The sequence below is a fragment of the Dendrobates tinctorius genome, unplaced genomic scaffold, assembly GCF_039654945.1.
Source record: "Dendrobates tinctorius isolate UK_male_01 unplaced genomic scaffold, ASM3965494v1 ptg000019l, whole genome shotgun sequence".
NCBI classification, from domain to species: domain Eukaryota; kingdom Metazoa; phylum Chordata; class Amphibia; order Anura; family Dendrobatidae; genus Dendrobates; species Dendrobates tinctorius.
Genome location: NW_027361687.1, coordinates 46,675,431 through 46,700,373, shown reverse-complemented (window position 1 = coordinate 46,700,373; position 24,943 = coordinate 46,675,431). Strand labels below are relative to the sequence as shown.

Genomic DNA, 24,943 nt, shown 5'->3' with positions numbered 1-24,943 from the left:
GGTGATGTGAGACAAAGGGATGGTGATGTCAGATAGGGAGGCGGTGATATCAGACAGCGGGGTGGTGATTTCAGACGAAGGGGCGGTGATGGTAGACAGAGAGTCGGTGATATCAGACAGGGAGGTGGAGATGTCAAAGGGATGGTAATGTCAGATCGTGAAGCGGTGATGTCAGACAGGGGGTCAGTGATGTCAGACGGAGGCAGTGATGTCAGACAGGGAGTCAGTGATGTCAGACAGGGAGGCGGTGATGTCAGACAAGGGGTCAGTGATGTCAGAGAGGGAGGTGGTGTTGTCAGACGGGGCAATAATGTCAGACAAAGGGACGGTGATGTCAGACAGGGAGGGTGATGATGTCAGACAGGGGGCGGTGATGTCAGATAGGGAAGCAGTGATGTCAGACAGGGGGCGGTGATGTCAGACAGGGAGGCATTGATGTCAGACAAAGGGACGGTGATGTTAGACAAGGGGGCAGTGATGTCAGACAGGGTGGCAGTAATGTCAGACATGGAGGCGGTGATGTCAGACAAAGGGATGGTGATGTCAGATAGGAAGGCGGTGATATCAGACAGCGGGGTGGTGATGGTAGACAGCGAGTCGGTGATATCAGACAGGGAGGTGGAGATGTCAAAGGGACGGTGATGTCAGACGGTGAGGCGGTGATGTCAGACAGGGAGGCAGTGATGTCAGACAAAGGGATGGTGATGTCAGACAGGGAGGCAGTGATGTCAGACAAAGGGATGGTGATGTCAGATAGGGAGGCGGTGATATCAGACAGCGGGGTGCTGGTGTCAGATGAGGAGGCGGTGATGGTAGACAGAGAGTCGGTGATATCAGACAGGGAGGTGGAGATGTCAAAGGGATGGTGATGTCAGACAGGGAGGCAGTGGTGTTATCAGATGGGGCGATAATGTCAGACAAAGGGACTGTGATGTCAGACAGGGGGTGATGATGTCAGACGGGAGGCAGTAATGTCAGACATGGGGGCGGTGATGTCAGACAGGGGGCAGTGATGTCAGACAAAGGGACAGTGATGTCAGATGGAGTGGTGATGTTAGACATGGGGTGGTGATGTCAGACAGGGAGGCAGTGATGTCAGACGGGACGGTGATGTTAAACAAAAAGACGGTGATGTCAAACATAGGGCGTTGATGTCAGACAGGAGGGGCGGTGATGTCAGACTGGGGGTGATGATGTCAGAGAGGGAGGCGATGATGTCAGACAGGGAAGTAGTGATGTCGACAGGGGGCTGGTGTTGTCAAACACGGGGAACGGTGATGTGAGACAGGGGGGCGGTGATGTCAGACATGGTTTGGTGATGTCAGACGGGTGCGGTGATGTCAGATGGGGCAGCGATGTCAGACAGGGAGGCGGCGATGTCAGACAGGGAGGCGGTGATGTCAGACAAAAAGACAGTGATGTCAGACAGGGGGCGGTGATGTCAGACGGGGTGGTGATGTCAGACGGCGGCAGTGATGTCAGTGGGGCGGTGATGTCAGACAGGGGGCGGTGATGTCAGACAGGGAGGCGGTGATGTCAGACAGGGAGGCGGTAATGTCAGACAGGGAGTTTGTGATGTCAGACGGGAGCGGTGATGTCAGACCGGAAGGCGATGATGTCAGATGGGGGGGGCGGTGATGTCAGATGGGGATGGTGATGTCAGGCATAGGGGCGGAGATGTCAGGCGTGGGGGCACTGAGATCAGACGGGGGCAGTGATGTCAGACTTGGGAGACATGATGTCAAACAGTAGGGCCATGATGTCAGATGGAGGGTGGTGATGTCAGATGAGAGGTGGTGATGTCAGATGAGGGTGGTGATGTCAGACGGGGAGGGCGTGATGTCAGATGGGGAGGCAGTGATGTCAGACCGGAAGGCGATGATGTCAGATGGGGGGCAGTGATGTCAGACAGGAGATGGTGACGTCAGACGTCTGTTATGATGTCAGATGGGGCCGAAGATGTCAGCCGGGGAATCAGTTATATCAGATGGGTACGATGATGTCAGACGGGGCAATGATGTCAGGGGCGATGATGTCAGACAGGGAGGCGGTTATATCAGATGGGTGCGATGATGTAAAACGGGGCAATGATGTCAGACAAGGGCGATGATGTCAGACAGGAAGGTGGTAATGTCAGACGGGGGCGGTAATGTCAGACGGTGGAGCCATGATGACAGTCAGGCGGTGATGACAGACGGGGGCGGTGATGTCAAAAGGGAGGCGGTGATGTCAGACGGGGAGGCAATGATGTCAGATGGGGCAATGTTGTCAGACAGGGATATGGTGATGTCAGACGGGGGTGGTGAAGTCAGACTGGAAGGCGGTGATGTCAGACGGAGCGGCGGTGAGGGCAGATGGGGAGTCAGTGATGTCAGACGGGGCGGTGATGTTAGATGGAGAGGCGGTGATGTCAGACGGGAGGCGGTGATGTCAGATAAGGGTGATGATGTCAGTCAGGGAGGCAGTGATGTCAGACAGGGTGATGTCAGATGGGAAAGCGGTGATATCAGATGGGGAGGGGGTGATGTCGAACAGGGGGCGATGATGTCAGACTGGGAGATGATATCAGATGGGCACGATGATGTCAGACGGGGAGTCGGTGATGTCAGACGAGGGCAATGAAGTCATGGGAGAACATTGCGGGGAGGGGGCAGAGGTGACTAATGTCCACTCTGTCACACAGGTGATCTGCATGGTGTCCAATATGACCAGATCCAGAACCGCCATAGTGCCATTCCATCCTGAAGATTTGGCCCATACAAGCATACTGGTGAGCCTGAGGCCTACACAGCCCCCCAGCAGCACAGAGTGTTTAAGGAGCAGTGTGCTGGGGCCAGTCTTCGTAATGACAGATGATTGGGGGTGGGCAGTAATAATTAATGTCTTCATGTCTCCGCACCTCAAACATTAGAACTGCAGTAACAGCTGGTGCCAGACCATCACCTGCCGCATCCCGCTGCTAGAGAAGAACACTGACCTCTCCGTCCTGAGGGTTCTCCATAACCACTTCTTCTCGAATGTAAGGGCGCGATAGTCTGCAGACTGTGTTACTAATCACTGTGTGTCTGTCAGGGGATAGAGGAGCGATGTTCTTCAGCGACGTCAGTGGTGTAATAATCTGCAGGATATATCACTATGTATCTGTCAGGAGGTGGAGGAGCGATACTCTGCAGAGAGGTCAGTGGTGTAATAATCTGCAGGATATATCACTATGTATCTGTCAGAAGGTGGAGGAGCGATGTTCTGCAGAGAAGTCAGTGGTGTAATTATCTGCTGGATATATCACTATGTATCTGTCAGGAGGTGGAGGAGCGATGTTCTGCAGAGAAGTCAGTGGTGTAATAATCTGCAGGATATATCACTATGTATCTGTCAGGAGGTGGAGGAGCGATGTTTTGCAGAGAGGTCAGTGGTGTAATAATCTGCAGGATATATCGCTATGTATCTGTCAGGAGGTGGAGGAGCGATGTTCTGCAGAGAGGTCAGTGGTGTAATTATCTGCTGGATATATCACTATGTATCTGTCAGGAGGTGGAGGAGCGATGTTCTGCAGAGAAGTCAGTGGTGTAATAATCTGCAGGATATATCACTATGTATCTGTCAGGAGGTGGAGGAGCGATGTTCTGCAGAGAGGTCAGTGGTGTAATAATCTGTAGGATATATCGCTATGTATCTGTCAGGAGGTGGAGGAGCGATGTTCTGCGGAGAGGTCAGTGGTGTAATAATCTGCAGGATATATCACTGTGTATCTGTCAGGAGGTGGAGGAGCGATGTTCTGCAGAGGTCAGTGGTGTAATAATATGCAGGATATATCACTATGTATCTGTCAGGAGGTGGAGGAGCGATGTTCTGCAGATAGGTCAGTGGTGTAATAATCTACAGGATATATCACTGTGTATCTGTCAGGAGGTGGACGAGCGATGTTCTGCAGAGAGGTCAGTGGTGTAATAATCTGCAGATATATCACTATATATCTGTCAGGAGGTGGAGGAGCGCTATTCTGCAGAGAGGTCAGTGGTGTAATAATCTGCAGGATATATCACTATGTATCTGTCAGGAGGTGGAGGAGCGATGATCTGAAGAGAGGTCAGTGGTGTAATAATCTGCAGGATATACCACTGTGTATCTGTCAGGAGGTGGAGGAGCGATGTTCTGCAGAGAGGACAGTGGTGTAATAATCTTCAGGATATATCACTATGTATCTGTCAGGAGGTGGAGGAGTGATGTTCTGCAGAAAGGTCAGTGGTGTAATAATCTGCAGGATATATCACTGTGTATCTGTCAGGAGCTGGAGGAGCGATGCTCTGCAGAGAGGTCAGTGGTGTAATAATCTGCAGGATATATCACTATGTATCTGTCAGAAGGTGGAGGAGCGATGTTCTGCAGAGAAGTCAGTGGTGTAACAATCTGCAGGATATATCACTATGTATCTGTCAGGAGGTGGAGGAGTGATGTTCTGCAGAGAGGTCAGTGGTGTAATAATCTGCAGGATATATCACTGTGTATCTGTCAGGAGGTGGAGGAGCGATGTTCTGCAGAGAGGTCAGTGGTGTAATAATATGCAGGATATATCACTATGTATCTGTCAGGAGGTGGAGGAGCGATGTTCTGCAGAGAGGTCAGTGGTGTAATAATCTGTAGGATATATCACTATGTATCTGTCAGGAGGTGGAGGAGTGATGTTCTGCAGAGAGGTCAGTGGTGTAATTATCTGCTGGATATATCACTATGTATCTGTCAGGAGGTGGAGGAGCGATGTTCTGCAGAGAAGTCAGTGGTGTAATAATCTGCAGGATATATCACTATGTATCTGTCAGGAGGTGGAGGAGCGATGTTCTGCAGAGAGGTCAGTGGTGTAATAATCTGTAGGATATATCGCTATGTATCTGACAGGAGGTGGAGGAGCGATGTTCTGCGGAGAGGTCAGTGGTGTAATAATCTGCAGGATATATCACTGTGTATCTGTCAGGAGGTGGAGGAGCGATGTTCTGCAGAGGTCAGTGGTGTAATAATATGCAGGATATATCACTATGTATCTGTCAGGAGGTGGAGGAGCGATGTTCTGCAGATAGGTCAGTGGTGTAATAATCTGCAGGATATATCACTATGTATCTGTCAGGAGGTGGAGGAGTGATGTTCTGCAGAGAGGTCAGTGGTGTAATTATCTGCTGGATATATCACTATGTATCTGTCAGGAGGTGGAGGAGCGATGTTCTGCAGAGAAGTCAGTGGTGTAATAATCTGCAGGATATATCACTATGTATCTGTCAGGAGGTGGAGGAGCGATGTTCTGCAGAGAGGTCAGTGGTGTAATAATCTGTAGGATATATCGCTATGTATCTGTCAGGAGGTGGAGGAGCGATGTTCTGCGGAGAGGTCAGTGGTGTAATAATCTGCAGGATATATCACTGTGTATCTGTCAGGAGGTGGAGGAGCGATGTTCTGCAGAGGTCAGTGGTGTAATAATATGCAGGATATATCACTATGTATCTGTCAGGAGGTGGAGGAGCGATGTTCTGCAGATAGGTCAGTGGTGTAATAATCTACAGGATATATCACTGTGTATCTGTCAGGAGGTGGACGAGCGATGTTCTGCAGAGAGGTCAGTGGTGTAATAATCTGCAGATATATCACTATATATCTGTCAGGAGGTGGAGGAGCGCTATTCTGCAGAGAGGTCAGTGGTGTAATAATCTGCAGGATATATCACTATGTATCTGTCAGGAGGTGGAGGAGCGATGATCTGAAGAGAGGTCAGTGGTGTAATAATCTGCAGGATATACCACTGTGTATCTGTCAGGAGGTGGAGGAGCGATGTTCTGCAGAGAGGACAGTGGTGTAATAATCTGCAGGATATATCACTATGTATCTGTCAGGAGGTGGAGGAGTGATGTTCTGCAGAAAGGTCAGTGGTGTAATAATCTGCAGGATATATCACTGTGAATCTGTCAGGAGCTGGAGGAGCGATGCTCTGCAGAGAGGTCAGTGGTGTAATAATCTGCAGGATATATCACTATGTATCTGTCAGAAGGTGGAGGAGCGATGTTCTGCAGAGAAGTCAGTGGTGTAATAATCTGCAGGATATATCACTATGTATCTGTCAGGAGGTGGAGGAGTGATGTTCTGCAGAGAGGTCAGTGGTGTAATAATCTGCAGGATATATCACTGTGTATCTGTCAGGAGGTGGAGGAGCGATGTTCTGCAGAGAGGTCAGTGGTGTAATAATATGCAGGATATATCACTATGTATCTGTCAGGAGGTGGAGGAGCGATGCTCTGCAGAGAGGTCAGTGGTGTAATAATCTGCAGGATATATCACTATGTATCTGTCAGGAGGTGGAGGAGCGATGCTCTGCAGAGAGGTCAGTGGTGTAATAATCTGCATGATATATCACTATGTATCTGTCAGAAGGTGGAGGAGCGATGTTCTGCAGAGAAGTCAGTGGTGTAATAATCTGCAGGATATATCACTATGTATCTGTCAGGAGGTGGAGGAGTGATGTTCTGCAGAGAGGTCAGTGGTGTAATAATCTGCAGGATATATCACTGTGTATCTGTCAGGAGGTGGAGGAGCGATGTTCTGCAGAGAGGTCAGTGGTGTAATAATATGCAGGATATATCACTATGTATCTGTCAGGAGGTGGAGGAGCGATGTTCTGCAGATAGGTCAGTGGTGTAATAATCTACAGGATATATCACTGTGTATCTGTCAAGAGGTTGACGAGCGATGTTCTGCAGAGAGGTCAGTGGTGTAATAATCTGCAGATATATCACTATATATCTGTCAGGAGGTGGAGGAGCGCTATTCTGCAGAGAGGTCAGTGGTGTAATAATCTGCAGGATATATCACTATGTATCTGTCAGGAGGTGGAGGAGCGATGATCTGAAGAGAGGTCAGTGGTGTAATAATCTGCAGGATATACCACTGTGTATCTGTCAGGAGGTGGAGGAGCGATGTTCTGCAGAGAGGACAGTGGTGTAATAATCTGCAGGATATATCACTATGTATCTGTCAGGAGGTGGAGGAGTGATGTTCTGCAGAAAGGTCAGTGGTGTAATAATCTGCAGGATATATCACTGTGTATCTGTCAGGAGCTGGAGGAGCGATGTTCTGCAGATAAGTCAGTGGTGTAATAATCTGTAGCGTATATATCACTATGTATCTGTCAGGAGGTGGAGGAGCGAGGTTCTGCACAGAGGTCAGTGCTGTAATAATCTGCAGGATATATCACAATGTATCTGTCAGGAGGTGGAGGAGCGATGTTCTGCAGAGAGGTCAGTGGTGTAATAATCTGCAGGATATATCACTATCTGTCAGGAGGTAGAGGAGCGATGTTCTGCAGAGAGGTTAGTGGTGTAATAATCTGTAGGATATATCACTGTGTATCTGTCAGGAGGTGGAGGAGCGATGTTTTGCAGAGAGGTCAGTGGTGTAATAATCTGCTGGATATATCACTATGTATCTGTCAGGAGGTGAAGGAGTGATGTTCTGCAAAGAGGTCAGTGGTGTAATAATCTGCAGGATACATCACTGTGTATCTGTCAGGAGGTGGAGGCGCAATGTTCTGCAGAGAGGTCAGTGGTGTAATAATCTGTAGGATATATCACTGTGTATCTGTCAGGAGGTGGAGGAGCGATGTTTTGCAGAGAGGTCAGTGGTGTAATAATCTGCTGGATATATCACTATGTATCTGTCAGGAGGTGAAGGAGTGATGTTCTGCAAAGAGGTCAGTGGTGTAATAATCTGCAGGATACATCACTGTGTATCTGTCAGGAGGTGGAGGCGCAATGTTCTGCAGAGAGGTCAGTGGTGTAATAATCTGCAGGATATATCACTGTGTATCTGTCAGAAGGTGGAGGAGCGATGTTCTGCAGAGAGGTCAGAGGTGTAATATTCTGCAGGATACATCACTGTGTATCTGTCAGGAGGTGGAGGAGCGATGTTCTGCAGAGAGGTCAGTGGTGTAATAATCTGCAGGATATATCACTATGTATCTGTCAGGAGGTGGAGGAGCGATTTTGTGCAGGGAGGTCAGTGGTGTAATAATCTGCAGGATATATCACTATGTATCTGTCAGGAAGTGGAGGAGCGATGTTCTGCAGAGAGGTCTGTGGTGTAATAATCTGCAGGATATATCACTATGTATCTGTCAGGAGGTGGAGGAGCGATGTTCTGCAGAGAGGTCAGTGGTGTAATAATCTGCTGGATATATCACTATGTATCTATCAGGAGGTGGAGGAGTGATGTTCTGCAGAGAGGTCAGTGGTGTAATAATCTGCAGGATATATCACTGTGTATCTGTCAGGAGGTGGAGGAGCGATGTTCCGCAGAGAGGTCAGTGGTGTAATAATCTGCAGGATACATCACTGTGTATCTGTCAGGAGGTGGAGGAGCAATGTTCTGCAGAGAGGTCAGTGGTGTAATAATCTGCAGGATATATCACTGTGTATCTGTCAGGAGGTGGAGGAGCGATGTTCTGCAGAGAAGTCAGTGGTGTAATAATCTGTAGGATATATCACTATGTATCTGTCAGGAGGTGGAGGAGCGAGGTTCTGCACAGAGGTCAGTGCTGTAATAATCTGCAGGATATATCACTATGTATCTGTCAGGAGGTGGAGGAGCGATGTTCTGCAGAGAGGTCAGTGGTGTAATAATCTGCAGGATATATCGCTATCTGTCAGGAGGTGGAGGAGCGATGTTCTGCAGAGAGGTCAGTGGTGTAATAATCTGCAGGATATATCACTATGTATCTGTCAGGAGGTGGAGGAGCGGTGTTCTGTAGAGAGGTCAGTGGTGTAATAATCTGCAGGATATATCACTATGTATCTGACAGGAGGTGGAGGAGCGATGTTCTGCAGAGAGATCAGTGGTGTAATAATCTGCAGGATATATCACTATGTATCTGTCAGGAGGTGGAGGAGCGATGTTCTGCAGAGAGGTCAGTGGTGTAATAATCTGTAGGATATATCACTGTGTATCTGTCAGGAGGTGGAGGAGCGATGTTTTGCAGAGAGGTCAGTGGTGTAATTATCTGCTGGATATATCACTATGTATCTGTCAGGAGGTGAAGGAGTGATGTTCTGCAGAGAGGTCAGTGGTGTAATAATCTGCAGGATATATCACTATGTATCTGTCAGGAGGTGGAGGAGCGATGTTCTGCAGAGAGGTCAGTGGTGTAATAATCTGTAGGATATATCACTGTGTATCTGTCAGGAGGTGGAGGAGCGATGTTTTGCAGAGAGGTCAGTGGTGTAATTATCTGCTGGATATATCACTATGTATCTGTCAGGAGGTGAAGGAGTGATGTTCTGCAGAGAGGTCAGTGGTATAATAATCTGCAGGATACATCACTGTGTATCTGTCAGGAGGTGGAGGCGCAATGTTCTGCAGAGAGGTCAGTGGTGTAATAATCTGCAGGATATATCACTGTGTATCTGTCAGAATGTGGAGGAGCGATGTTCTGCAGAGAGGTCAGAGGTGTAATATTCTGCAGGATACATCACTGTGTATCTGTCAGGAGGTGGAGGAGTGATGTTGTGCAGGGAGGTCAGTGGTGTAATAATCTGCAGGATATATCACTGTGTATCTGTCAGGAGGTGGAGGAGCGATGTTGTGCAGGGAGGTCAGTGGTGTAATAATCTGCAGGATATATCACAGTGTATCTGTCAGTAGGTGGAGGAGCGATGTTCTGCAGAGAGGTCAGTGGTGTAATAATCTGCAGGATATATCACTTTGTATCTGTCAGGAGGTGGAGGAGTGATGTTCTACAGAGAGGTCAGTGGTGTAATAATCTGCAGGATATATCACTATGTATCTGTCAGGAGGTGGAGGAGCGATGTTCTGCAGAGAGGTCAGTGGTGTAATAATCTGCTGGATATATCACTATGTATCTGTCAGGAGGTGGAGGAGTGATGTTCTGCAGAGAGGTCAGTGGTGTAATAATCTGCAGGATATATCACTGTGTATCTGTCAGGAGGTGGAGGAGCGATGTTCCGCAGAGAGGTCAGTGGTGTAATAATCTGCAGGATACATCACTGTGTATCTGTCAGGAGGTGGAGGAGCAATGTTCTGCAGAGAGGTCAGTGGTGTAATAATCTGCAGGATATATCACTATGTATCTGTCAGGAGGTGGAGGAGTGATGTTCTGCAGAGAGGTCAGTGGTGTAATAATCTGCAGGATATATCACTGTGTATCTGTCAGGAGGTGGAGGAGCGATGTTCTGCACAGAGGTCAGTGCTGTAATAATCTGCAGGATATATCACTATGTATCTGTCAGGAGGTGGAGGAGCGATGTTCTGCAGAGAGATCAGTGGTGTAATAATCTGCAGGATATATCACTATGTATCTGTCAGGAGGTGGAGGAGCGATGTTCTGCAGAGAGGTCAGTGGTGTAATAATCTGTAGGATATATCGCTATGTATCTGTCAGGAGGTGGAGGAGCGAGGTTCTGCACAGAGGTCAGTGCTGTAATAATCTGCAGGATATATCACTATGTATCTGTCAGGAGGTGGAGGAGCGATGTTCTGCAGAGAGGTCAGTGGTGTAATAATCTGCAGGATATATCACTATCTGTCAAGAGGTGGAGGAGCGAGTTTCTGCACAGAGGTCAGTGCTGTAATAATCTGCAGGATATATCACTATGTATCTGTCAGGAGGTGGAGGAGCGATGTTCTGCAGAGAGATCAGTGGTGTAATAATCTGCAGGATATATCACTATGTATCTGTCAGGAGGTGGAGGAGCGAGGTTCTGCACAGAGGTCAGTGCTGTAATAATCTGCAGGATATATCACTATGTATCTGTCAGGAGGTGGAGGAGCGATGTTGTGCAGGGAGGTCAGTGGTGTAATAATCTGCAGGATATATCACTGTGTATCTGTCAGGAGGTGGAGGAGCGATGTTCTGCAGAGAGGTCAGTGGTGTAATAATCTGCAGGATATATCACTATGTATCTGTCAGGAGGTGGAGGAGTGATGTTCTACAGAGAGGTCAGTGGTGTAATAATCTGTAGGATATATCACTATGTATCTGTCAGGAGGTGGAGGAGCGATGTTCCGCAGAGAGGTCAGTGGTGTAATAATCTGCTGGATATATCACTATGTATCTGTCAGGAGGTGGAGGAGTGATGTTCTGCAGAGAGGTCAGTGGTGTAATAATCTGCAGGATATATCACTGTGTACCTGTCAGGAGGTGGAGGAGCGATGTTCCGCAGAGAGGTCAGTGGTGTAATAATCTGCAGGATACATCACTGTGTATCTGTAAGGAGGTGGAGGAGCAATGTTCTGCAGAGAGGTCATTGGTGTAATAATCTGCAGGATATATCACTATGTATCTGTCAGGAGGTGGAGGAGTGATGTTCTGCAGAGAGGTCAGTGGTGTAATAATCTGCAGGATATATCACTGTGTATCTGTCATGCGGTGGAGGAGCGATGTTCTGCAGAGAAGTCAGTGGTGTAATAATCTGTAGGATAAATCACTATGTATCTGTCAGGAGGTGGAGGAGCGATGTTCTGCAGAGAGGTCAGTGGTGTAATAATCTGAAGGATATATCACTATGTATCTGTCAGGAGGTGGAGGAGCGGTGTTCTGCAGAGAGGTCAGTGGTGTAATAATCTGCAGGATATATCACTATGTATCTGTCAGGAGGTGGAGGAGCGATGTTCTGCAGAGAGGTCAGTGGTGTAATAATCTGTAGGATATATCACTGTGTATCTGTCAGGAGGTGGAGGAGCGATGTTTTGCAGAGAGGTCAGTGGTGTAATTATCTGCTGGATATATCACTATGTATCTGTCAGGAGGTGAAGGAGTGATGTTCTGCAGAGAGGTCAGTGGTATAATAATCTGCAGGATACATCACTGTGTATCTGTCAGGAGGTGGAGGCGCAATGTTCTGCAGAGAGGTCAGTGGTGTAATAATCTGCAGGATATATCACTGTGTATCTGTCAGAATGTGGAGGAGCGATGTTCTGCAGAGAGGTCAGAGGTGTAATATTCTGCAGGATACATCACTGTGTATCTGTCAGGAGGTGGAGGAGTGATGTTGTGCAGGGAGGTCAGTGGTGTAATAATCTGCAGGATATATCACTGTGTATCTGTCAGGAGGTGGAGGAGCGATGTTGTGCAGGGAGGTCAGTGGTGTAATAATCTGCAGGATATATCACAGTGTATCTGTCAGTAGGTGGAGGAGCGATGTTCTGCAGAGAGGTCAGTGGTGTAATAATCTGCAGGATATATCACTTTGTATCTGTCAGGAGGTGGAGGAGTGATGTTCTACAGAGAGGTCAGTGGTGTAATAATCTGCAGGATATATCACTATGTATCTGTCAGGAGGTGGAGGAGCGATGTTCTGCAGAGAGGTCAGTGGTGTAATAATCTGCTGGATATATCACTATGTATCTGTCAGGAGGTGGAGGAGTGATGTTCTGCAGAGAGGTCAGTGGTGTAATAATCTGCAGGATATATCACTGTGTATCTGTCAGGAGGTGGAGGAGCGATGTTCCGCAGAGAGGTCAGTGGTGTAATAATCTGCAGGATACATCACTGTGTATCTGTCAGGAGGTGGAGGAGCAATGTTCTGCAGAGAGGTCAGTGGTGTAATAATCTGCAGGATATATCACTATGTATCTGTCAGGAGGTGGAGGAGTGATGTTCTGCAGAGAGGTCAGTGGTGTAATAATCTGCAGGATATATCACTGTGTATCTGTCAGGAGGTGGAGGAGCGATGTTCTGCACAGAGGTCAGTGCAGTAATAATCTGCAGGATATATCACTATGTATCTGTCAGGAGGTGGAGGAGCGATGTTCTGCAGAGAGATCAGTGGTGTAATAATCTGCAGGATATATCACTATGTATCTGTCAGGAGGTGGAGGAGCGATGTTCTGCAGAGAGGTCAGTGGTGTAATAATCTGTAGGATATATCGCTATGTATCTGTCAGGAGGTGGAGGAGCGAGGTTCTGCACAGAGGTCAGTGCTGTAATAATCTGCAGGATATATCACTATGTATCTGTCAGGAGGTGGAGGAGCGATGTTCTGCAGAGAGGTCAGTGGTGTAATAATCTGCAGGATATATCACTATCTGTCAAGAGGTGGAGGAGCGAGTTTCTGCACAGAGGTCAGTGCTGTAATAATCTGCAGGATATATCACTATGTATCTGTCAGGAGGTGGAGGAGCGATGTTCTGCAGAGAGATCAGTGGTGTAATAATCTGCAGGATATATCACTATGTATCTGTCAGGAGGTGGAGGAGCGAGGTTCTGCACAGAGGTCAGTGCTGTAATAATCTGCAGGATATATCACTATGTATCTGTCAGGAGGTGGAGGAGCGATGTTGTGCAGGGAGGTCAGTGGTGTAATAATCTGCAGGATATATCACTGTGTATCTGTCAGGAGGTGGAGGAGCGATGTTCTGCAGAGAGGTCAGTGGTGTAATAATCTGCAGGATATATCACTATGTATCTGTCAGGAGGTGGAGGAGTGATGTTCTACAGAGAGGTCAGTGGTGTAATAATCTGTAGGATATATCACTATGTATCTGTCAGGAGGTGGAGGAGCGATGTTCCGCAGAGAGGTCAGTGGTGTAATAATCTGCTGGATATATCACTATGTATCTGTCAGGAGGTGGAGGAGTGATGTTCTGCAGAGAGGTCAGTGGTGTAATAATCTGCAGGATATATCACTGTGTACCTGTCAGGAGGTGGAGGAGCGATGTTCCGCAGAGAGGTCAGTGGTGTAATAATCTGCAGGATACATCACTGTGTATCTGTAAGGAGGTGGAGGAGCAATGTTCTGCAGAGAGGTCATTGGTGTAATAATCTGCAGGATATATCACTATGTATCTGTCAGGAGGTGGAGGAGTGATGTTCTGCAGAGAGGTCAGTGGTGTAATAATCTGCAGGATATATCACTGTGTATCTGTCATGCGGTGGAGGAGCGATGTTCTGCAGAGAAGTCAGTGGTGTAATAATCTGTAGGATAAATCACTATGTATCTGTCAGGAGGTGGAGGAGCGATGTTCTGCAGAGAGGTCAGTGGTGTAATAATCTGAAGGATATATCACTATGTATCTGTCAGGAGGTGGAGGAGCGGTGTTCTGCAGAGAGGTCAGTGGTGTAATAATCTGCAGGATATATCACTATGTATCTGTCAGGAGGTGGAGGAGCGATGTTCTGCAGAGAGATCAGTGGTGTAATAATCTGCAGGATATATCACTATGTATCTGTCAGGAGGTGGAGGAGCGATGTTCTGCAGAGAGGTCAGTGGTGTAATAATCTGTAGGATATATCACTGTGTATCTGTCAGGAGGTGGAGGAGCGATGTTTTGCAGAGAGGTCAGTGGTGTAATAATCTGCTGGATATATCACTATGTATCTGTCAGGAGGTGAAGGAGTGATGTTCTGCATAGAGGTCAGTGGTATAATAATCTGCAGGATACATCACTGTGCATCTGTCAAGAGGTGGAGGCGCAATGTTCTGCAGAGAGGTCAGTGGTGTAATAATCTGCAGGATATATCACTGTGTATGTGTCAGGAGGTGGAGGAGTGATGTTGTGCAGGGAGGTCAGTGGTGTAATAATCTGCAGGATATATCACTGTGTATCTGTCAGGAGGCGGAGGAGCGATGTTCTGCAGAGAGGTCAGTGGTGTAATAATCTGCAGGATATATCACTATGTATCTGTCAGGAGGTGGAGGAGCGATGTTCTGCAGAGAGGTCAGTGGTGTAATAATCTGCAGGATATATCACTATGTATCTGTCAGGAGGTGGAGGAGTGATGTTCTACAGAGAGGTCAGTGGTGTAATAATCTGCAGTATATATATCACTGTGTATCTGTCAGGAGGTGGAGGAGCGATAATCCGCAGAGAGGTCAGTGGTTTAATAATCTGCTAGATATATCACTATGTAACTGTCAGGAGGTGGAGGAGTGATGTTCTGCAGAGAGCTCAGTGGTGTAATAATCTGCAGGATATATCACTGTGTATCTGTCAGGAGGTGGAGGAGCGATGTTCCGCACAGAGGTCAGTGGTGTAATATTATGCAGGATATATCACTGTGTATCTGTCAGGAGGTGGAGGAGCGATGTTCTGCAGAGAGGTCAGTGGTGTAATAATCTGCAGGATACATCACTGTGTATCTGTCAGTAGGAGGAGGAGCGATGTTGTGCAGGGAGGTCAGTGGTGTAATAATCTGCAGGACATCTCACTATGTATCTGTCAGGAGGTGGAGGAGCGATGTTCTGCAGAGAGGTCAGTGGTATAATAATCTGCAGGATACATCACTGTGTATCTGTCAGGAGGTGGAGGAGCGATGTTCCGCAGAGAGGTCAGTGGTGTAATATTATGCAGGATATATCACTGTGTATCTGTCAGGAGGTGGAGGAGCGATGTTCTGCAGAGAGGTCAGTGGTGTAATAATCTGCAGGATACATCACTGTGTATCTGTCAGGAGGAGGAGGAGCGATGTTGTGCAGGGAGGTCAGTAGTGTAATAATCTGCAGGACATCTCACTATGTATCTGTCAGGAGGTGGAGGAGCGATGCTCTGCAGAGAGGTCAGTGGTGTAATAATCTGCAGGATATATCACTATGCATCTATCAGGAGGTGGAGGAGCGATGCTCTGCAGAGAGGTTGGTGGTGTAATAATCTGCAGGATATATCACTATGTATCTGTCAGGAGGTGGAGGAGTGATGCTCTTCAGAGAGGTCAGTGGTGTAATAATCTGCAGGATATATCACTATGTATCTGTCAGGAGGTGGAGGAGCGATGCTCTGCAGAGAGGTCAGTGACGTAACAATCTGCTGGATATATCACTATGTATCTGTCAGGAGGTGGAGGAGCGATGTTCTGCAGAGAGGTCAGTGGTGTAATAATCTGCAGGATATATCACTATGTATCTGTCAGGAGGTGTAGGAGCGATGTTCTGCAGAGGGGTCAGTGGTGTAATAATCTGCAGGATATATCACTATGTCTCTGTTAGGAGGTGGAGGAGCGATGTTCTGCAGAGAGGTCAGTGGTGTAATAATCTGCAGGATATATCACTATGTATCTGTCAGGAGGTGGAGGAGTGATGTTCTACAGAGAGGTCAGTGGTGTAATAATCTGCAGGATAAATCACTATGTATCTGTCAGGAGGTGGAGGAGCGATGTTACGCAGAGAGGTCAGTGGTGTAATAATCTGCTGGATATATCACTATGTATCTGTCAGGAGGTGGAGGAGTGATGTTCTGCAGAGAGGTCAGTGGTGTAATAATCTGCAGGATATATCACTGTGTATCTATCAGGAGGTGGAGGAGCGATGTTCTGCAGAGAGGTCAGTGGTGTAATAATCTGCAGGATACATCACTGTGTATCTGTCAGGAGGTGGAGGAGCAATGTTCTGCAGAGAGGTCAGTGGTGTAATAATCTGCAGGATATATCACTATGTATCTGTCAGGAGGTGGAGGAGTGATGTTCTGCAGAGAGGTCAGTGGTGTAATAATCTGCAGGATATATCACTGTGTATCTGTCAGGAGGTGGAGGAGCGATGTTCTGCAGAGAAGTCAGTGGTGTAATAATCTGTAGGATATATCACTATGGATCTGTCAGGAGGTGGAGGAGCGAGGTTCTGCACAGAGGTCAGTGCTGTAATAATCTACAGGATATATCACTATGTATCTGTCAGGAGGTGGAGGAGCGATGTTCTGCAGAAAGGTCAGTGGTGTAATAATCTGCAGGATATATCACTATCTGTCAGGAGGTGGAGGAGCGATGTTCTGCAGAGAGGTCAGTGGTGTAATAATCTGCAGGATATATCACTATGTATCTGTCAGGAGGTGGAGGAGCGGTGTTCTGCAGAGAGGTCAGTGGTGTAATAATCTGCAGGATATATCACTATGTATCTGTCAGGAGGTGGAGGAGCGATGTTCTGCAGAGAGATCAGTGGTGTAATAATCTGCAGGATATATCACTATGCATCTGTCAGGAGGTGGAGGAGCGATGTTCTGCAGAGAGGTCAGTGGTGTAATAATCTGTAGGATATATCACTTCGTATCTGTCAGGAGGTGGAGGAGCGATGTTTTGCAGAGAGGTCAGTGGTGTAATAATCTGCTGGATATATCACTATGTGTCTGTCAGGAGGTGAAGGAGTGATGTTCTGCAGAGAGGTCAGTGGTATAATAATCTGCAGGATACATCACTGTGTATCTGTCAGGAGGTGGAGGAGCGATGTTCCGCAGAGAGGTCAGTGGTGTAATAATCTGCTGGATATATCACTATGTATCTGTCAGGAGGTGGAGGATTGATGTTCTGCAGAGAGGTCAGTGGTGTAATAATCTGCAGGATATATCACTGTGTATCTGTCAGGAGGTGGAGGAGCGATGTTCCGCAGAGAGGTCAGTGGTGTAATAATCTGCAGGATACATCACTGTGTATCTGTCAGGAGGTGGAGGAGCAATGTTCTGCAGAGAGGTCAGTGGTGTAATAATCTGTAGGATATATCACTTCGTATCTGTCAGGAGGTGGAGGAGCGATGTTTTGCAGAGAGGTCAGTGGTGTAATAATCTGCTGGATATATCACTATGTATCTGTCAGGAGGTGAAGGAGTGATGTTCTGCAGAGAGGTCAGTGGTATAATAATCTGCAGGATACATCACTGTGTATCTGTCAGGAGGTGGAGGAGCGATGTTCCGCAGAGAGGTCAGTGGTGTAATAATCTGCTGGATATATCACTATGTATCTGTCAGGAGGTGGAGGAGTGATGTTCTGCAGAGAGGTCAGTGGTGTAATAATCTGCAGGATATATCACTGTGTATCTGTCAGGAGGTGGAGGAGCGATGTTCCGCAGAGAGGTCAGTGGTGTAATAATCTGCAGGATACATCACTGTGTATCTGTCAGGAGGTGGAGGAGCAATGTTCTGCAGAGAGGTCAGTGGTGTAATAATCTCCAGGATATATCACTATGTATCTGTCAGGAGGTGGAGGAGTGATGTTCTGCAGAGAGGTCAGTGGTGTAATAATCTGCAGGATATATCACTGTGTATCTGTCAGGAGGTGGAGGAGCGATGTTCTGCAGAGAAGTCAGTGGTGTAATAATCTGTTGGATATATCACTATGTATCTGTCAGGAGGTGGAGGAGCGAGGTTCTGCACAGAGGTCAGTGCTGTAATAATCTGCAGGATATATCACTATGTATCTGTCAGGAGGTGGAGGAGCGATGTTCTGCAGAGAGGTCAGTGGTGTAATAATCTGCAGGATATATCACTATCTGTCAGGAGGTGGAGGAGCGATGTTCTGCAGAGAGGTCAGTGGTGTAATAATCTGCAGGATATTTCACTTTGTATCTGTTAGGAGGTGGAGGAGCGGTGTACTGCAGAGAGGTCAGTGGTGTAATAATCTACAGGATATATCACTATGTATCTGTCAGGAGGTGGAGGAGCGATGTTCTGCAGAGAGATCAGTGGTGTAATAATCTGCACGATATATCACTATGTATCTGTCAGGAGGTGGAGGAGCGATGTTCTGCAGAGGGGTCAGTGGTGTAATAATCTGCAGGATATATCACTATGTATCTGTCAGGAGGTGTAGGAGCGATGTTCTGCAGAGGGGTCAGTGGTGTAATAATCTGCAGGATATATCACTATGTATCTGTCAGGAGGTGGAGGAGCGATGTTCTGCAGAGAGGTCAGTGGTGTAAAAATATGCAGGATATATCACTATGTATCTGTCAGGAGGTGGAGGAGCGATGCTATGCAGAGAGGTCAGTGGTGTAATAATCTGCAGGATATATCTTTATCTGTCAGGAGGTGGAGGAGTGATGTACTGCAGAGAGGTCAGTGGTGTAATAATCTGCAGGATATATCACTATGTATCTGTCAGGAGGTGGAGGAGCGATGCTCTGCAGAGAGGTTGGTGGTGTAATAATCTGCAGGATATATCACTATGTATCTGTCAGGAGGTGGAGGAGCGATGCTCTGCAGGAAGGTCAGTGGTGTAATAATCTTCAGGATATATCACTATCTGTCAGGAGGTGGAGGAGCGATGCTCTGCAGAGAGGTCAGTGGTGTAATAATCTGCAGGATATATCACTATGTATCTGTCAGGAGGTGGAGGACCGATGTTCTGCAGAGAGGTCAATGGTGTAATAATCTGCAGAATATATCACTATCTCTCAGGAGGTGGAGGAGTGATGTACTGCAGAGAGGTGAGTGGTGTTATAATCTGCAAGGTATATCACTATGTATCTGTCAGGAAGTGGAGTAGCGATGCTCTGCAGAGAGGTAAGTGGTGTAATAATCTGCAGGATATATCACTATGCATCTGTCAGGAGGTGGAGGAGCGATGCTCTGCAGAGAGGTAAGTGGTGTAATAATCTGCAGGATATATCACTATGCTTCTGTCAGGAGGTGGAGGAGCGATGCTCTGCAGAGAGGTCAGTGGTGTAATAATCTGCAGGATATATCACTATGCATCTATCAGGAGGTGGAGGAGCGATGCTCTGCAGAGAGGTCAGTGGTGTAATAATCTGCAGGATATATCACTATGTATCTTTCAGGAGGTGGAGGAGCGATGCTCTGCAGAGAGGTTGGTGGTGTAATAATCTGCAGGATATATCACTATGTATCTGTCAGGAGGTGGAGGAGTGATGCTCTTCAGAGAGGTCAGTGGTGTAATAATCTGCAGGATATATCACTATGTATCTGTCAGGAGGTGGAGGAGCGATGCTCTGCAGAGAGGTCAGTGACGTAACAATCTGCCGGATATATCACTATGTATCTGTCAGGAGGTGGAGGAGCGATGTTCTGCAGAGAGGTCAGTGGTGTAATAATCTGCAGGATATATCACTATGTATCTGTCAGGAGGTGTAGGAGCGATGTTCTGCAGAGGGGTCAGTGGTGTAATAATCTGCAGGATATATCACTATGTCTCTGTTAGGAGGTGGAGGAGCGATGTTCTGCAGAGAGGTCAGTGTTGTAATAATCTGCAGGATATATCACTGTGTATCTGTCAGTAGGTGGAGGAGCGATGTTCTGCAGAGAGGTCAGTGGTGTAATAATCTGCAGGATACATCACTGTGTATCTGTCAGGAGGTGGAGGAGCAATGTTTTGCAGAGAGGTCAGTGGTGTAATAATCTGCAGGATATATCACTATGTATCTGTCAGGAGGTGGAGGAGTGATGTTCTGCAGAGAGGTCAGTGGTGTAATAATCTGCAGGATATATCACTGTGTATCTGTCAGGAGGTGGAGGAGCGATGTTCTGCAGAGAAGTCAGTGGTGTAATAATCTGTAGGATATATCACTATGTATCTGTCAGGAGGTGGAGGAGCGAGATTCTGCACAGAGGTCAGTGCTGTAATAATCTGCAGGATATATCACTATGTATCTGTCAGGAGGTGGAGGAGCGATGTTCTGCAGAAAGGTCAGTGGTGTAATAATCTGCAGGATATATCACTATCTGTCAGGAGGTGGAGGAGCGATGTTCTGCAGAAAGGTCAGTGGTGTAATAATCTGCAGGATATATCACTATCTGTCAGGAGGTGGAGGAGCGATGTTCTGCAGAGAGGTCAGTGGTGTAATAATCTGCAAGATATATCACTATGTATCTGTCAGAAGGTGGAGGAGCGGTGTTCTGCAGAGAGGTCAGTGGTGTAATAATCTGCAGGATATATCACTATGTATCTGTCAGGAGGTGGAGGAGCGATGTTCTGCAGAGAGATCAGTGGTGTAATAATCTGCAGGATATATCACTATGTATCTGTCAGGAGGTGGAGGAGCGATGTTCTGCAGAGAGGTCAGTGGTGTAATAATCTGTAGGATGTATCACTTCGTATCTGTCAGGAGGTGGAGGAGCGATGTTTTGCAGAGAGGTCAGTGGTGTAATAATCTGCTGGATATATCACTATGTATCTGTCAGGAGGTGAGGGAGTGATGTTCTGCAGAGAGGTCAGTGGTATAATAATCTGCAGGATACATCACTGTGTATCTGTCAGGAGGTGGAGGAGCGATGTTCCGCAGAGAGGTCAGTGGTGTAATAATCTGCTGGATATATCACTATGTATCTGTCAGGAGGTGGAGGAGTGATGTTCTGCAGAGAGGTCAGTGGTGTAATAATCTGCAGGATATATCACTGTGTATCTGTCAGGAGGTGGAGGAGCGATGTTCCGCAGAGAGGTCAGTGGTGTAATAATCTGCAGGATACATCACTGTGTATCTGTCAGGAGGTGGAGGAGCAATGTTCTGCAGAGAGGTCAGTGGTGTAATAATCTCCAGGATATATCACTATGTATCTGTCAGGAGGTGGAGGAGTGATGTTCTGCAGAGAGGTCAGTGGTGTAATAATCTGCAGGATATATCACTGTGTATCTGTCAGGAGGTGGAGGAGCGATGTTCTGCAGAGAAGTCAGTGGTGTAATAATCTGTAGGATATATCACTATGTATCTGTCAGGAGGTGGAGGAGCGAGGTTCTGCACAGAGGTCAGTGCTGTAATAATCTGCAGGATATATCACTATGTATCTGTCAGGAGGTGGAGGAGCGATGTTCTGCAGAGAGGTCAGTGGTGTAATAATCTGCAGGATATATCACTATCTGTCAGGAGGTGGAGGAGCGATGTTCTGCAGAGAGGTCAGTGGTGTAATAATCTGCAGGATATTTCACTTTGTATCTGTTAGGAGGTGGAGGAGCGGTGTACTGCAGAGAGGTCAGTGGTGTAATAATCTACAGGATATATCACTATGTATCTGTCAGGAGGTGGAGGAGCGATGTTCTGCAGAGAGATCAGTGGTGTAATAATCTGCACGATATATCACTATGTATCTGTCAGGAGGTGGAGGAGCGATGTTCTGCAGAGAGGTCAGTGGTGTAATAATCTGCAGGATATATCACTATGTATCTGTCAGGAGGTGGAGGAGCGATGTTCTGCAGAGAGGTCAGTGGTGTAATAATCTGTAGGATATATCACTGTGTATCTGTCAGGAGGTGGAGGAGCGATGTTTTGCAGAGAGGTCAGTGGTGTAATAATCTGCTGGATATATCACTATGTATCTGTCAGGAGGTGAAGGAGTGATGTTCTGCAGAGAGGTCAGTGGTATAATAATCTGCAGGATACATCACTGTGTATCTGTCAGGAGGTGGAGGAGCGATGTTCCGCAGAGAGGTCAGTGGTGTAATAATCTGCTGGATATATCACTATGTATCTGTCAGGAGGTGGAGGAGCCATGTTCTGCAGAGAGGTCAGTGGTGTAATAATCTGTAGGATATATAACTGTGTATCTGTCAGGAGGTGGAGGAGCGATGTTTTGCAGAGAAGTCAGTGGTGTAATAATCTGCTAGATATATCACTATGTATCTGTCAGGAGGTGAAGGAGTGATGTTCTGCAGAGAGGTCAGTGGTATAATAATCTGCAGGATACATCACTGTGTATCTGTCAGGAGGTGGAGGAGCGATGTTCCGCAGATAGGTCAGTGGTGTAATAATCTGCTGGATATATCACTATGTATCTGTCAGGAGGTGGAGGAGTGATGTTCTGCAGAGAGGTCAGTGGTGTAATAATCTGCAGGATATATCACTGTGTATCTGTCAGGAGGTGGAGGAGCGATGTTCCGCAGAGAGGTCAGTGGTGTAATAATCTGCAGGATATATCACTGTGTATCTGTCAGGAGGTGGAGGAGCGATGTTCCGCAGAGAGGTCAGTGGTGTAATAATCTGCAGGATATATCACTGTGTATCTGTCAGGAGGTGGAGGAGCAATGTTCGGCAGAGAGGTCAGTGGTGTAATAATCTCCAGGATATATCACTATGTATCTGTCAGGAGGTGGAGGAGTGATGTTCTGCAGAGAGGTCAGTGGTGTAATAATCTGCAGGATATATCACTGTGTATCTGTCAGGAGGTGGAGGAGTGATGTTCTGCAGAGAGGTCAGTGGTGTAATAATCTGCAGGATATATCACTGTGTATCTGTCAGGAGGTGGAGGAGCGATGTTCTGCAGAGAAGTCAGTGGTGTAATAATCTGTAGGATATATCACTATGTATCTGTCAGGAGGTGGAGGAGCGAGGTTCTGCACAGAGGTCAGTGCTGTAATAATCTGCAGGATATATCACTATGTATCTGTCAGGAGGTGGAGGAGCGATGTTCTGCAGAGAGGTCAGTGGTGTAATAATCTGCAGGATATATCACTATCTGTCAGGAGGTGGAGGAGCGATGTTCTGCAGAGAGGTCAGTGGTGTAATAATCTGCAGGATATATCACTATGTATCTGTTAGGAGGTGGAGGAGCGGTGTACTGCAGAGAGGTCAGTGGTGTAATAATCTACAGGATATATCACTATGTATCTGTCAGGAGGTGGAGGAGCGATGTTCTGCAGAGAGATCAGTGGTGTAATAATCTGCACGATATATCACTATGTATCTGTCAGGAGGTGGAGGAGCGATGTTCTGCAGAGAGGTCAGTGGTGTAATAATCTGTAGGATATATCACTGTGTATCTGTCAGGAGGTGGAGGAGCGATGTTTTGCAGAGAGGTCAGTGGTGTAATAATCTGCTGGATATATCACTATGTATCTGTCAGGAGGTGAAGGAGTGATGTTCTGCAGAGAGGTCAGTGGTATAATAATCTGCAGGATACATCACTGTGTATCTGTCAGGAGGTGGAGGCGCAATGTTCTGCAGAGAGGTCAGTGGTGTAATAATCTGCAGGATATATCACTGTGTATCTGTCAGAATGTGGAGGAGCGATGTTCTGCAGAGAGGTCAGAGGTGTAATATTCTGCAGGATACATCACTGTGTATCTGTCAGGAGGTGGAGGAGTGATGTTGTGCAGGGAGGTCAGTGGTGTAATAATCTGCAGGATATATCACTGTGTATCTGTCAGGAGGCGGAGGAGCGATGTTCTGCAGAGAGGTCAGTGGTGTAATAACCTGCAGGATATATCACTATGTATCTGTCAGGAGGTGGAGGAGTGATGTTCTACAGAGAGGTCAGTGGTGTAATAATCTGCAGTATATATATCACTGTGTATCTGTCAGGAGGTGGAGGAGCAATGTTCCGCAGAGAGGTCAGTGGTGTAATAATCTACTAGATATATCACTATGTTTCTGTCAGGAGGTGGAGGAGTGATGTTCTGCAGAGAGGTCAGTGGTGTAATAATCTGCAGGATATATCACTGTGTATCTGTCAGGAGGTGGAGGAGCGATGTTCCGCAGAGAGGTCAGTGGTGTAATATTCTGCAGTATATATCACTGTGTATCTGTCAGAAGGTGGAGGAGCGATGTTCTGCAGAGAGGTCAGTGGTGTAATACTCTGCAGGATACATCACTGTGTATCTGTCAGGAGGAGGAGGAGCGATGTTGTGCAGGGAGGTCAGTGGTGTAATAATCTGCAGGATATCTCACTATGTATCTGTCAGGAGGTAGAGGAGCGATGTTCTGCAGAGAGGTCAGTGGTGTAATATTCTGCAGGATATATCACTATGTATCTGTCAGGAGGTGGAGGAGCAATGTTCTGCAGAGAGGTCAGTGGTGTAATAATATGCAGGGTATATCACTATGTATCTGTCAGGAGGTGGAGGAGCGATGTTCTGCAGAGAGGTCAGTGGTGTGATAATCTGCAGGATATATCACTATATCTGTCAGGAGGTGTAGGAGCGATGTTCTGCAGAGGGGTCAGTGGTGTAATAATCTGCAGGATATATCACTATGTATCTGTCAGGAAGTGTAGGAGCGATGTTCTGCAGAGGGGTCAGTGGTGTAATAATCTGCAGGATATATCACTATGTATCTGTCAGGAGGTGGAGGAGCGATGTTCTGCAGAGAGGTCAGTGGTGTAAAAATATGCAGGATATATCACTATGTATCTGTCAGGAGGTGGAGGAGCGATGCTATGCAGAGAGGTCAGTGGTGTAATAATCTGCAGGATATATCTTTATCTGTCAGGAGGTGGAGGAGTGATGTACTGCAGAGAGGTCAGTGGTGTAATA

At 47.0% G+C, this 24,943-nt stretch overlaps 1 protein-coding gene across 1 annotated transcript in view; it reads left to right on the top strand.

The window, feature by feature from the left end:
• The window catches only part of ITGA10 (integrin subunit alpha 10), an 88,600-nt gene that overhangs the window by 48,999 nt on the left and 14,658 nt on the right, over positions 1 to 24,943 (top strand). Inside the window, exons 26-27 of the mRNA XM_073566951.1 lie at positions 2,684 to 2,770; positions 2,912 to 3,019. Of these exons, the coding sequence (XP_073423052.1) occupies positions 2,684 to 2,770; positions 2,912 to 3,019 (195 nt within the window). The remainder of the gene's footprint in view (positions 1 to 2,683; positions 2,771 to 2,911; positions 3,020 to 24,943) is intronic.